The sequence below is a fragment of the Neodiprion fabricii genome, chromosome 3 (genome assembly GCF_021155785.1).
Source record: "Neodiprion fabricii isolate iyNeoFabr1 chromosome 3, iyNeoFabr1.1, whole genome shotgun sequence".
Lineage (NCBI taxonomy): Eukaryota > Metazoa > Arthropoda > Insecta > Hymenoptera > Diprionidae > Neodiprion > Neodiprion fabricii.
This window is the reverse complement of record NC_060241.1, coordinates 39,722,279-39,735,746: the sequence shown is the minus strand read 5'-3', so window position 1 is coordinate 39,735,746 and position 13,468 is coordinate 39,722,279. Positions and strand designations below refer to the sequence as shown.

Below are 13,468 nucleotides of genomic sequence, written 5' to 3'. Positions count from 1 at the left end.
AATATTATACACTGCAGTGTTTAATGCATACCTACTTGTATGATATTCATAAAAAGAGTTACGATCTAATTTTTGCACGTCATGTCGAACCGTGATATACAGCAGATATAATGAAATTCAGATTCATAATCCGAATGTATTTTTTTTCGTGCTATTAGCTTGTGACGAGAGGTTCTTTCAAAATATGTAACTTCCTTTTTCCCACATTGCAATTGAATCGAAAAATTGACTTTTCAAACCTACCTTATGCCTTCTTCTTCTTTCAATTTGTCAGTATCGAACGATGTTTAATTTAGACACACCTGTGTTCCGAACTTCTTTCCGATACCTAAATGAAAATATGTTCGTACTGTTGACAGCTTACAATTAGATACGTAGCTGCGCCACACTGTGAACGTATACAGAGTGAATTCCCAACGATTGCACGGGTCCGTGTTCGGCAAAAATTTAATGGGCACGCGCTAGAAGTTGAGAGCAATTGTTTGTCAGGGCGAAATTTTGACAGTTCTGAATTGAGCACAACTGCCACTGACGGCTGTAAAAATTGTTGAGGTTAAAGACAGTTGGTAGCCCTGGAAAGCAGTTGTTCTCAACTTCTAGCGCATGCGCATTAAATTTTAGCACATTACGGACTATGCAGTCGTTAGGAAGTCACTCTGTATATATGTAATAAATAGATTAACGATAAAGATTACAATATGTATGTATGTACATGCACACATGCATATTATACTATACTGTATCGTGAATAGTGAAAATTAGATGAAGTAATATAGTGTGTACGAGGTTTTCTGCTTCGTTTGTTCGTCATGAACCTAATGACACAAAAATATTATAATATACATACGAGGTTGACAGAAGAAGGTGTTTTTGAGAGAAGAAATACCAATGTTACAAATTGTTTGAATCTGCATGGATATCTTGCGACTTGGCTAATTATTATATTTTTAGAAAATTCTGATTCGGTCAAGTTGTTTAAATTTTCGATTACCGATTTTCGATACTCTGAAGTTCACAATTTTCTAAACTTGGTACATATACGGTGTAAAAAATACTTTGATAAAAAATCAGTTCTACGCATATATATTTTCAAGACGAATGCAGCTTGCGTCACGTAATTTGCTATATCGTCAAACGCTAACAATGATCAATTTGACAGAGGGATACTTCCACTTGATCGAATAAAAATTTTCTGTTTAATAATCAGACATCACGTGTCCTCTTTAACACTCATATACGCTTGCAAGTAAAGTTGCATGAAAAATTCCTAAATCTGGGAAGCTGATGATTTTTGCATGATTAGGAATCGCAATGTGAATGTGAATGATAATTGTGATTGGTATGCAATTGTTGCGTAATCGAGTTCCAGAGCAGGTGCTGCAAGATTTTGATAAGATTGTTAGTCGGCATTATAACGATCATAATCGAGCGAGGAAGATTTTTTTTACTAAGTATCAATTGTTGAATAATTAAAATTATGGTCTACCCGGTACGGTTCATGTTAAACAACGGGGTTTGATAGCGCGAGACACGTACGATGTATGAAAAGTAGCACGTAGTTTTTATATTCTTCCGAAACACGTTGTATCTGTAAACCGATTTATGGCCGAGAGAATTAAATGTATAACCACGTAATATTGTATAGCGTATAATACATGTAAGAGGTTCGGGAGTAGGTAAAAGTATTTCCGATATGTTGTTACCGATTGATTGTTAGAATACATGTGCGTACGTAATAAGCATAATATCATACGTATACCATATACATTATTATACATATATATACATACATATATATATATATTATATATTATATTATATACCCGCGCAAGTACATAAGTTATACGGTTACGATTGCGTTGCTTCCATTTTTGTAAATTTCGGCAAGCTGTTATACTCATAACCTTTCTATCCCGGAAATTGCGCACAAATTTTCTCTGCCGTTTGTCGCCAAATATCGTCAGCCCGATGACGCGAGGTGAGAGTTGAAAACGCGATCGGCGATAGACTTTTGCGTCTAACAGCGTGCCGGTATTGTCGGTGTTCGAAATATGTAATTAAAAATGTATGTCTATTGATTAATGTATGTACACCTACACTTGAGTGTGTTTTTTTAGATGCTAGATTATAGTGAAATTGTTACCTACTCTGTGAAAATGAATACCAACTACCACCGAGAAAACACACAAATGACACGCGCGCGCGCGGAGAGAAAAGGCAGATGCGGAAGGATTTTTGAATAACGAATAGATAAGGTATTATAGGACGTTTACGTACCTATGCATGATGAATGGCTGTATTAAATCGTGTAAAACCAAAGACAGCGTATGTAGTATATATATATATATGTATATATATACACATATACATGGACACGCATATACATATAAACACACGTACGTATAATAAAATTTAATGTGATAGGATCACGCTCAGGGTGTTATTAATGTTTAGTTTTTTTAATACCCCCTTCGAATCGAAGGAGAGTCGACGGTTTAGCAACAGTAAGATAACAGTGCATTTTCTTTTTTCAAGAGTGCGAAAGCTCCTCGTTACAATCAAGGCAGTGATGGAGAAAACGTACATTTTCTATTTTTTACCAAACTTATTGTTAGATCCCGTGTATGTTTTCATACTCCAAGTATACAAGCGATATAGCTTAAATTATATTTTCAATTTTCTAAGTGAAAGTAATCGTTTTTATCAATAACAATTATTTACTGCGCTTAGTTACTTATCTCATTTTAATTTATGGATGAAGTTACTGTCGGGGCTTGTACAAAACTGAAAAACCGTCGCTCACTCAGTCTGCAGGTTCACGTCATACATTTTTTCCTTGATTCGATGAATTTGAAAAAAAAAAGCGCAAGAAAACTGGATGATCGGATATTTGAATATATCAGAATACGAAGAATGATCAAGATACAGACATTCGTTGGTTATCTGGCTGTCTATTATTTGATCGAAGGTTTTTTCAAGTAAACTACAAACATGTGATGTCTGCAGAGTATGTTATAGCCACCATTGTTATCCTTGTTAAAGACAATCGCGTTCTTCGTCGCTTCTATGCCCAAATCTACTTCATACTCTCGCTGTAGTTGAGCCGGCATGCGGTGAATGAACGGGTTGATAGCTGCCATTACTCCTAAAAACGGATTAAAATCCTGACGAGACTGCTGTAATGATATAATCTATCGCGAAGACAATTATACTTACTGCCGAAATCAGTCGGAGTGTCGTAAATGTTGCTTATTTCTCTGCGACTGCAGTGGCTGATCTCAAAGCCGACCTCTCGAAGCAATTTTTTCAGGTTCTCGCGTGGATGTTCGGCGTGCTGAAATACGGGAATGAACCTGTCCGCATCCTGTAATTGAATATGAATCAATCGGGAGTATTGTTTGGGCTGCATCTTGCAAATGTGTTACCCTCACACTTTAGCGAGTCTCGGAATCCTTATAAGAGATTCGCACTTTTGTCATGATGCGAAATAAGTATTTACTGAATGTACGCGGCCGTCGCCAGATCGGCAATTCCTGAAGAGGGGAGCAGATTTCGGTACTCGAAACGTCGAGACGAAGACGGAAAGAGAAGCAGTGAGCATAGTACCGTCAGCTCCACGGGAGGGAGCAAAGACGGAGGAGTGGGGTTGGCCTCTCCCCAACTCGCAAATATTATTTTGTATTAAGAAATATCTGCTATCAAATTTCACACATTATAAACAACCTTTGATAAGCAAAATTATGAGATTATTTCTGAACTCGACAAATGTACTGCGACACACGTGTCGGATTGTGATAAACGATTTATAAATGCAAAAATTACGTAAACGCTGATAGATATTAAAATGACATGGATTTTACCAGTTTAAAAACAAGGATAAACTTCCGTTTAGAACTGTAACGTGGCATTTTTGATGCCCGTTACAAGGGGCTCCTTGAACCCTGGGCGGAACCAAACATTTAGGAATTTCCGAAATTGAGTCGCGAAGTTTTTGGAAAAGAGCGCCAGGACTAGAGTCACGCATCCGAAACTACGAGAGGGGACACTTTAGCGACCAGCGTAAGATATTTCAGTTTTTTTTGTTTTTTTATTTTTCGAGCTACAACGGCATCAGGCAAGAAGTCGACACCGAATTCGAGGAAAGTGCGAAGTGGCGGACTAGCGACAATTGCAAAGGAAGGATGTCGAGGCTGCGGAGGGGGAGCCGACGCAGATCCCCGCATCGCGGGAATCCAAGGTGGACGCGATTCCCGCTGGCGGCCGGCGCGCCGCAGCCTCTCTCCCCTTCACCCCGCCAACAATTGACCGGCGAACTTGCGACGGACCGACTAGCGACGAGGGAGCACCACGCTCACCGCCAAGACATCATGGAGCTGCGCGGAGGACGAGATTGCGACCTAGCTTTAAGTTCTGCGCAGCGATGCTATCGAAGGTGCGCGTCGAGTTGCGCGATCGACGAAATCGATGACGGATCGATCATTGCGTATTCTTGGGGGTATGACGTCACGTGTGGGATGGCGTATCGAGATCCGTGTTGCGGCAGGTGGTAGGTTTTTGAAACCACTCTAGTTCTGGCGGTTGTGATTAGTAGTCACGTTTTGGGGGAGTTTCGCGAAGCAATGGAGTCGCCCAAAAATCGCGAAGGGAATGGAAAGGGGGTTGCAAGGATGTAGAAGGTAAGCGCTGCTTCTATCCCCGCGATTGAATTTCGAGCCTAATTGTGAAAAGGCTTGCCGTGTAACGGATAGCCGTTTTGGATTTGCGTTGTAGAAAAGTACTCGAAATTCTTTTGCCGATTCTCTTGCTTGATGACCGTAGCCTGAGTACGCGGGTTAGAGTAAAGTAAATTTTGAGTTTCTGAAAAAGTTGAGTAGAGTCACGGGTTTTAGTTGAATCTTTCTCGGTAGTGAAACCAAGTATAGCCGAATTTCGCCGTACCGAGTCGAGCCGCGTTATCGTTTTCTTTTTGTGTCACCTCTCGAGTAGGTCGGGAAGCACCGAATTGGAGTGCTCGGATTAGCGGGTAACGTTTTGGAGGATTTTGAAAAGAATTACGTTCGGATGCGTTGCGATTGCGTATAGTTTAGGTTACGTTTAGTTGCGCCTGCATTGAGTTCCGTACCCGTTAGTTAAGATAATGTAGGTTGAGTTGAGTTACTTTGAGCTTGTGTATAGTTGAAGTTAAATGTAGTGGTGCTTGCGCTTAGTTAAGTTTACGTTTAGTTAAGATAGTGTTTAGTCGAGGTTAGGCGATGTATAGTCGAAATTGCCGTTGCGTTGCGCAGCAGTTGAGACGAGAAGTTTGAGCATGGTGTTTTAAGTTGCGAGACCTGACGGCGCACCGTCGAATAATTAGTTTTAGTTTCGTTTCGAGCAGTAATCGCCATAGAGAACAAATGGCGAATTTGCGAATTGAGAATTGCGTATGAGGATTTTGCGATCGTCGAGTGACGTTTTAGTTAGGGAGCCGCGAGCTCATTAGAGTAAGAAATAGAGTAGGTTACGTGTAATTCTGTTTAGTTGTAGACTCGCGATGAGCGATTTTTGAATTATATTTTTTTTTGTTTTGTATCACCGCTATTGTGAAATATAAGATTTTATTTTACTTTTGTTAAATAGCGTATATATTTCGAGTGTCTCTCTCTCTCTCCAAAAATTACCCCTCCCCTCTCCGCGGTACTGAGCTATCGAGCATATGCCCGAGGAATAGCGTATTAATGATTTCGAGGCGTGTTAATCACGCCAGGCGCCCAACAAAAACTTTGCGATATTGTTTTAGATCCAGGGTACATCGTGGACGCCAAATTATTGTGCACGCGGTAAGTTCTCGGTCATTTTCTCCGAGTGACCGAGGAGCGGGAAAAATCCACGTCACAGAACATACCTCCGATCAATGCGAAATTTGGTATACTTATGTATTTTGATGCGCTGATCAAGAATATCAAACTAAAAATACCCGCAAATTCGATTTTCAAGGTCAAATCAATTTTTTTTGTGTGTGTGTGTGTGTGTGTGTGTGTGTATGTGTGGGTTTGTTTAGATTTGGGTTTGGGTTTTTCCTTATATTTATTGCAATAAATGTGAAAAACATTTAAAAAATCGATTTTTTGTCGATTTGACTTTGAAAATCGAATTTGCGGGTGTTTTGAGTTTGATATTCTTGATCAGCGCATCAAAATACATAAGTATACCAAATTTCGCATTGATCGGGGGTATGTTCTAAACGTAAGTTTATCCGTTTTGAGTATGATATTCTTGATCAGCGCATCAAAATACATAGGTATACCAAATTTCAGATCGATCGGAGGTATGTTCTAAACGAAAGTACACCCAAAAACAACATACCGTCATGTAACGCTGGTATCGAGGGACAGTCGCCAGCACCCTGTACGCGTCCATGCAAAGATCATCGCTCAAAAATGTCAAGAAGCCCGAACCTCCAGGACGCAGCAGATCAAAGATGTTCTCGAAGGCTTGGCTGAAAGCAGGGACGATATCACGGTGTGACTCCGTAAGCCAGAGATAATGATCGAGCCATCCGAGGAGACGAGTGACGAGAACCTACCGCATGTCTTCGCACCAGTGTAAACAATAGAACGACGTAACGTGATCGAATTGTTCAACTAGATCTTCGGCCAGCGTCGGAGACTCGATGTCCAGCTGGAGAAAGGATAGCCGATCGTTGGCGCCGTATTTTTCCTTTGCGTAGTCCAACATGGGCTTGGAAATGTCCGAGCCTGAAGTCAGAGTATAATCATTCGGTGTAATTAAGTCTTGGTAACACTGGTTATGAGGGTGCTGGTCGAAACTTACAGACAACGGTAGACTTCGGGTTTAATTTTGGAAGGAGAAAATCGGTGACTACGTCACATGGACCGCTTCCGATGTCAAGGCACCGTCCTGACATTTGGCCAATTTCATTAGAACATTCTTCGATGAAGTCGCTGGTATCACGACGTGCCGTTTTGTTGATGTTAGAGTACAGGGCTGGTTTGAACATCGTTTTAATGGTTATCGCTTTCACCGGCAAGGTCCTACGGTTTATAAATACGCTGAAAATCTCCTCATCGTTCATCTTCGTTATACGTAGGAACGTATTTTTCCTTGGAATTGGTGTATTGTTGTAAGACATGCCTTATCGTTAGTAAATCGTATTATACACTTCAGCATTTTGCGGAATATTTTAATGAGCTATCGTAGGACCTCCTCAACATTCAACCACAGTTTGCACTAATGTAGTCACTTACCTTCTGGGAATATTGAGATATCCGCTCTAATTACAGTTCCTGTTCTTATGACTTCAGCGAATGCCGACCCAATAATAACTGATAGTAAGTTGTGCTAAAACTGCGTGGACCGTTCATTTTTTCTGGGATCAATGTAGATGGCTTCCGAGAATGGCGTAATTATCTCAAAGCTGATAACGTAACACGGATCTGATACGACGTCGACCGCGTAATTTGCTTAAGTTATTATGCTCGGATTCGTTTTACTAACTGCTGTTTCTACTGCTTTTGAACTGTGCCAAAACGGTCCAAGATTGAACTATCCCTCATAATACTCAGAATTGCATAAAATCATAGTTATAAATGCAGCTCTAATTCCAAGATATTAGATCATTTATGCAGGTTTTCTGAACTGTGCGAGTTACGCTGGTATTCCGACTTCGTGAAAAGATCAACGCTGACATGCGCGTGTGGGGACAGTTGCATACATTACCAGGTGTAGACGTGCCGGATTTCACCCTTAATTGAAATCTGACAGGACTAGCATTTTTAAACATCTCCACGTAAATCGGGAATTTAAACATGAATGTAATGTCGGCATCAGTTACTTAGTCAGTACGACAGTACTTCTTCGATATTTGACTATCGTTCCAAAGGTTCTAACGATGATGTGCTCAGAATAGGTTTACCCGATGGGTTCTGACTCGTATAGAATCTTGATGATTCACGTTTGTAGAAAGTATACATTCAATGAGAGATGGTGAGTTAAAAAATATATGATCATATATTATAATAAGTAGTACAAATGGTCGTGATCACAAGCTCAATTGTACGACCAGAAACGCAGCTCACGTTTACTCTAACATCTGGCATGGATTGACGTTGCAGCGTTGTGATGAATCTTAACAATGTAAAAAAGCTTTTGCTGTATTTCTTACTCCGGCAGATGGTTAAATTCCAGAATCTTTTTTTATAATTCCCAACGAAGAAACTAAGGTGTTGTCGGTACGTATCAACTCTACCGTCTACCGATCCAAATGTAGAACATTGGATTTACCCGAATTTTCCAATCCAATGGTACACAGGGGTGGCAACGTATTTTATGCATGCTGATAGAATTGGATCGGTTTCAAAACGTGTAAATAGTGATACGTGGTCATAAACTGAATATATTTACTTCAAATACGGGTAGGAAATGATGTGGACAACCGGTAATGGATACTTGAGTGAAAATTGAAAAGGACAAAACAGAGGACTGCAAGAATGGCCAGAACGAGGTAGGGACACGGCAGTTTCAGGGCCTGATTAATTACTTGAGGTGCACTGCTCCTCGTATTCGTCGGGTAAGGTCAAAAAGGACCACAAAGTTTATTTAATCAATGATTAATTGGCTGGGCCAGCCGAAATGTCGTTAATTAACCCTTTGAGGGGCACATTTAAAAATAAAACCAATCACCAGAGTCCAAGTGGTCCAAAGGGTTTTCGCGGTCGCTGATTACGAATCTGAGATTAGATTTGCGAAATTCCAGATGGCGGACGAAATTTTGAAAAATCGACCGATTCATGCCAAATTTGATATCCGGGGGTTTTTGGAATCGCTGATTACGAAGCAGACATCAGATTTGCATTATTCAAGATGGTGGATCCAAGGTCGTGACTATCATTTCCAAAGTCCTGAACATAAAATGAAATAAGGCGCTTATTCTCCCTTTCAGCGTGACCCAGGACTAACGACGTGGACATGGAATGAAATTAGTTACTTTTTTGTTTTTTCTTCGTGTTTTTAGATTATTTATGATTTCTCATTCTTCCACTCAAATGGAAAAAACGCAAAGAAAAGACAATGTTCTATGCGACAATAGCTCTAGTTATAAGTATTCAAGAGTTGATTTTTGATTGCGGGTTTGTATTCGCCATCTAATGCTGGAATATGGAATCATTCGCCATTTGCCTCGTGTAAAATTGTATTACGTACTCAGCGCACCGTAAAACATGGATATGTCACATTTGATTATAAGGTTATTGGGTTTTGGGGTTATTCAAAATTATAAATTTTTCTTTTTGCAAAGACTGGCGTGTCAAAAATTTGTAAAAAACATATATGTACATATAATAGTACTAAGAATAGAAAGGATTTATAAAAATTTTCAAACCTCTAGCTTTATACGTTTACCCATAGCCGATTTTTTCGGAAGAGATTGATTTTTTTAAATTGATTGCTTTTAAGAATCAAAACAAAACAAGTCAGTTGATCCAATTTCTCATAATGAATACATTAAGGAACCTAAGAGTCTGAAAAACGCCTTAGTACAGGTAAAAGTCACGAAACATCGAAGAAATAATAATAAAAAAAAAAAAAATAAAATAAAATAGGTCGCCTCAAACCCCACAAAGGGTTAAATAAACTTGGTTGGCCTTTCTGACCTTACCCGACGAACACATGAAGCGTTAAAAAGTAAAGTAAGTAACATCAGCAGATCTATAGGAAAGATTTTAATTCTACTCGAAACATTCACAGACTCTCCGTTAAAGATGATACTGAGAAGCAATGGCAATTACGCTTAGATATTATGGTAAATCAGATACATGGATAGGAATGATGTGCTGTACGAGGTCGCGGAAAAATCAGGAGAATCTTTTGGAGAAGTAACAAGTTGCTGAGAGACCCAAAATTTGTGCTTGTATTTCCAATTTTGAAGAAAATGATGTGCTAGATTTGATTGTTCGTCAAGTCATACTTTGAGTGTTAAGGTATTGGTGGTGTCGTGAAGCTATTGGTGGCTGTTGGATGGATTCTATATCATGGTAGATTCATTGCCAGGGCCCATGTTGACGGTTTTGTTTTTTGGAAATCAATAGATAAAAATAATAGTAAAATTAATAATGATACATAATATAACTAGTAATAATAAAAGTAATTGTTAGCTCTGACGATTATTCGTAAAATGATAATAAGGAGCCTACAAGTACAGTAAGAAAAATCAAAAGCTAGAACCATAATATAGCTAGCAAAAGTAAGACAACAGGGCGTTTTCTCTTTTCAAAAGTGCGAAAGCTACTCGTTACAATCAAGGCAGTGATGGAGAAAACGTACATTTTCTATTTTTCACCAAACTTATTGTTAGATCTCGTGTATGTTTTCATACTCCAACTGCACGAGCGATACTGCTTAAATTATATTTTCAATTTTCTAAGTGAAAGTAATCGTTTTTATCAATAACAAAGAATACGAAGAAAGATCAAGATACAGACATTCGTTGGTTATCTGGCTGTCTATTAATTGATCGAAGATTTTTTCAAGTAAACTACAAACATGTGATGTCTGCAGAGTATGTTATAGCCACCATTGTTATCCTTGTTGAAGACAATCCCGTTCTTCGCCGCTTCTATGCCCAAATCTACTTCATACTCTCGCTGTAGTTGAGCCGGCATGCGGTGAATGAACGGGTTGACGGCTGCCATTACTCCTAAAAACGGATTAAAATCCTGACGAGACTGCTGTAATGATATAATCTATCGCGAAGACAATTATACTTACTGCCGAAATCATTCGGAGTGTCGTAAATGTTGCTTATTTCTCTGCGACTGCAGTGGCTGATCTCAAAGCCGACCTCTCGAAGCAATTTTTTCAGGTTCTCGCGTGGATGTTCGGCGTGCTGAAATACGGGAATGAACCTGTCCGCATCCTGTAATTGAATATGAATAAATCGGGAGTATTGTTTGGCCTGCATCTTGCAAATGTGTTATCCTCACAATTTAGCGAGTCTCAGAATCCTTATAAGAGATTCGCACTTTTGTCATGATGCGAAATAAGTATTTACTGAATGTACGCGGCCGTCGCCAGATCGGCAATTCCTGAAGAGGGGAGAAGATTTCGGTACTCGAAACGTCGAGACGAAGACGGAAAGAGAAGCAGTGAGCATAGTACCGTCAGCTCCACGGGAGGGAGCAAAGACGGAGGAGTGGGGTTGGCCTCTCCCCAACTCGCAAATATTATTTTGTATTAAAAAATATCTGCTATCAAATTTGACACATTATAAACAACCTTTGATAAGCAAAATTATGAGATTATTTCTGAACTCGACAAATGTACTGCGACACACGTGTCGGATTGTGATAAATGATTTATAAATGCAAAAATTACGTAAACGCTGATAGATACTAAAATGACGTGGATTTTACCAGTTTTAAAACAACATACCGTCATGTAACGCTGGTATCGAGGCATAGCCGCCAGGACCTTGTACGCGTCCATGCAAGGAAAATCGCTCACAAAGGTCAAGAAGCCCGAACCTCCAGGACGCAGCAGATCAAAGATGTTCTCGAAGGCTTGGCTGAAAGCAGGGACGATATCACGGTGTGACTCCGTAAGCCAGAGATAATGATCGAGCCATCCGAGGAGACGAGTGACGAGAACCTACCGCATGTCTTTGCACCAGTGTAAACAATAGAACGACGTAACGTGATCGAATTGTTCAACTAGATCTTCGGCCAGCGTCGGAGACTCGATGTCCAGCTGGAGAAAGGATAGCCGATCGTTGGCGCCGTATTTTTCCTTTGCGTAGTCCAACATGGGCTTGGAAATGTCCGAGCCTGAAGTCAGAGTATAATCATTCGGTGGAATTAAGTCTTGGTAACACTGGTTATGAGGGTGCTGGTCGAAACTTACAGACAACGGTAGACTTCGGGTTTAATTTTGGAAGGAGAAAATCGGTGACTACGTCACATGGACCGCTTCCGATGTCAAGGCACCGTCCTGACATTTGGCCAATTTCATTAGAATATTCTTCGATGAAGTCGCTGGTATCACGACGCGCCTCATTGTTGATTTTAGAGTACAGGTCTGGTTTGAACATCGTTCTACTGTGAGACTTACTTCTCTTACTAGCAACGTTCTGCGATGTATAAAAATGCTGAAAAGTTTTTTTGTCTTCATCTCAATGCGATGTGGCTACCTACACTGTTAAAATGTTTGCAAATTTACTACACATTTATTACACAAAAGTGTCGTTACCAAGCATTCTCATTAAGTACGCAATAAAATTTTGTAGGTTAGCTCAATTCGTTTGGAGAAACGCAAAAGCCTATTCTGAATTTACTAAATTATGTAGTATATTTATTATATTTGTAAATTTACCATTCACTTGCTATACGGTATTTGGAATTAACAGTTAAAATAAAAAATTTATTCTAGCGAAAGGAATTAATATGCATCTCTATTAATTTCATTCTGCAATTTCGAATTTCCCAAACCTGAATTTCAAAATCACCCCGAAGAATTTTAGTTTTACTTGATACTACGTCACACGTACTGTATTTAAAAAGTTTCTCAACTGTTTTTCGAAATTCCGGAATTTTCTCGTGAATCCGCACAAGTTTTGCGTATCTAAATTTTGTACAAAATACTTCACAGCATCAGATTTCAGCAAAGCCCAAAGAATTACCATTTTAATTTTGTTTGGGTGGGGCATTCTAATGTTCACAATATTCACAGTCTAATCTTAAAAAATCAACGATACGATCGAATCTGGAAAATATCGCGTGGATTGTCGTGTGTAGTGATTAGTCTGCCGATTTCCTGTATACCCCTTTTTTCAGGCGTACGATTAGAGGACATATCGATTTGAAAACCGATAATATGATGGGTCTTCCTTAACCACTACTTGAGAAAGTTCACTGCGATACTGGCTGATTGCATAACGGATGCCGATAGGTGTGGTTGTGGCCAAATTCACTTTGTGGGGAAGACGAAGAAAAGATATTTAAAGAATCGCAAATCAACGTATTTATTAATTGGCTAATTTTCTTACTCTTCGACGGTGAGCCGACCGTGCAAACAAACTATTAAAGTAAACTTATTAAAATTATGCGGACCTGTCACGGTACAATGTGCAACTGTCTACGCACTGCATTCCATTGCTTCTGTCATTCTAGAAATCTGTGATATCGGACAGTTGTAGATAAAAACAACCGATATTTATAACGATATGTGCTGATAATCTCCATCGACGTCAATCAAGGTTTGGAATTTTATAGTTCTAAATGAAGTCATACTGCAGTGCAGATGCAATTTCATCGCGTTGATTCAGACGTACAAAAAATAATGCGTCGAGGGAAACACGAATGGATACTTTTGGATCGATCAAAGCGTAATGTATGCTGGCAGAAAACGTAGTCACAACTTTCGCGAATGTTCGCTAAATTGCCAATGCACAGTCAACAGTGTACAAGCTGACTGAATA

General features: G+C 39.5%; 2 protein-coding genes across 8 annotated transcripts; both read right to left on the bottom strand.

The window, feature by feature from the left end:
- Positions 1–156: 156 nt before the first annotated feature.
- On the bottom strand, positions 157–7,339 carry LOC124178953 (juvenile hormone acid O-methyltransferase-like). The gene is made up of 6 exons (XM_046562816.1): positions 7,248–7,339; positions 6,814–6,987; positions 6,566–6,737; positions 6,346–6,478; positions 3,217–3,364; positions 157–3,145 (listed from the first exon to the last, which is right to left on the bottom strand). Exons 2-6 carry the CDS (start codon positions 6,905–6,907, stop codon positions 2,955–2,957), a joined length of 738 nt encoding a protein of 245 aa, XP_046418772.1. The 5' UTR covers positions 6,908–6,987; positions 7,248–7,339; the 3' UTR covers positions 157–2,954.
- Positions 7,340–7,986: 647 nt separating this feature from the next.
- On the bottom strand, positions 7,987–13,138 carry LOC124178951 (juvenile hormone acid O-methyltransferase-like). Of its 7 annotated transcripts, none has more exons than XR_006869923.1 (7): positions 12,364–12,380; positions 11,896–12,139; positions 11,648–11,819; positions 11,428–11,560; positions 11,048–11,081; positions 10,765–10,912; positions 10,480–10,693 (listed from the first exon to the last, which is right to left on the bottom strand). XR_006869923.1 is itself a non-coding variant. In XM_046562805.1 (6 exons), the coding sequence occupies exons 2-6, from the start codon at positions 12,080–12,082 to the stop codon at positions 10,503–10,505; spliced, it is 831 nt and encodes a 276-aa protein (XP_046418761.1). In that variant the 5' UTR covers positions 12,083–12,139; positions 13,037–13,138; the 3' UTR covers positions 7,987–10,502. The 7 variants fall into 7 exon arrangements, 5 of the variants coding, with proteins under 5 accessions (XP_046418761.1, XP_046418760.1, XP_046418763.1 ...); XR_006869924.1 differs by having other exon boundaries at positions 10,580–10,712; positions 12,364–12,381; XM_046562805.1 differs by lacking the exons at positions 11,048–11,081; positions 12,364–12,380 and adding an exon at positions 13,037–13,138 and having other exon boundaries at positions 7,987–10,693.
- Positions 13,139–13,468: the final 330 nt, after the last annotated feature.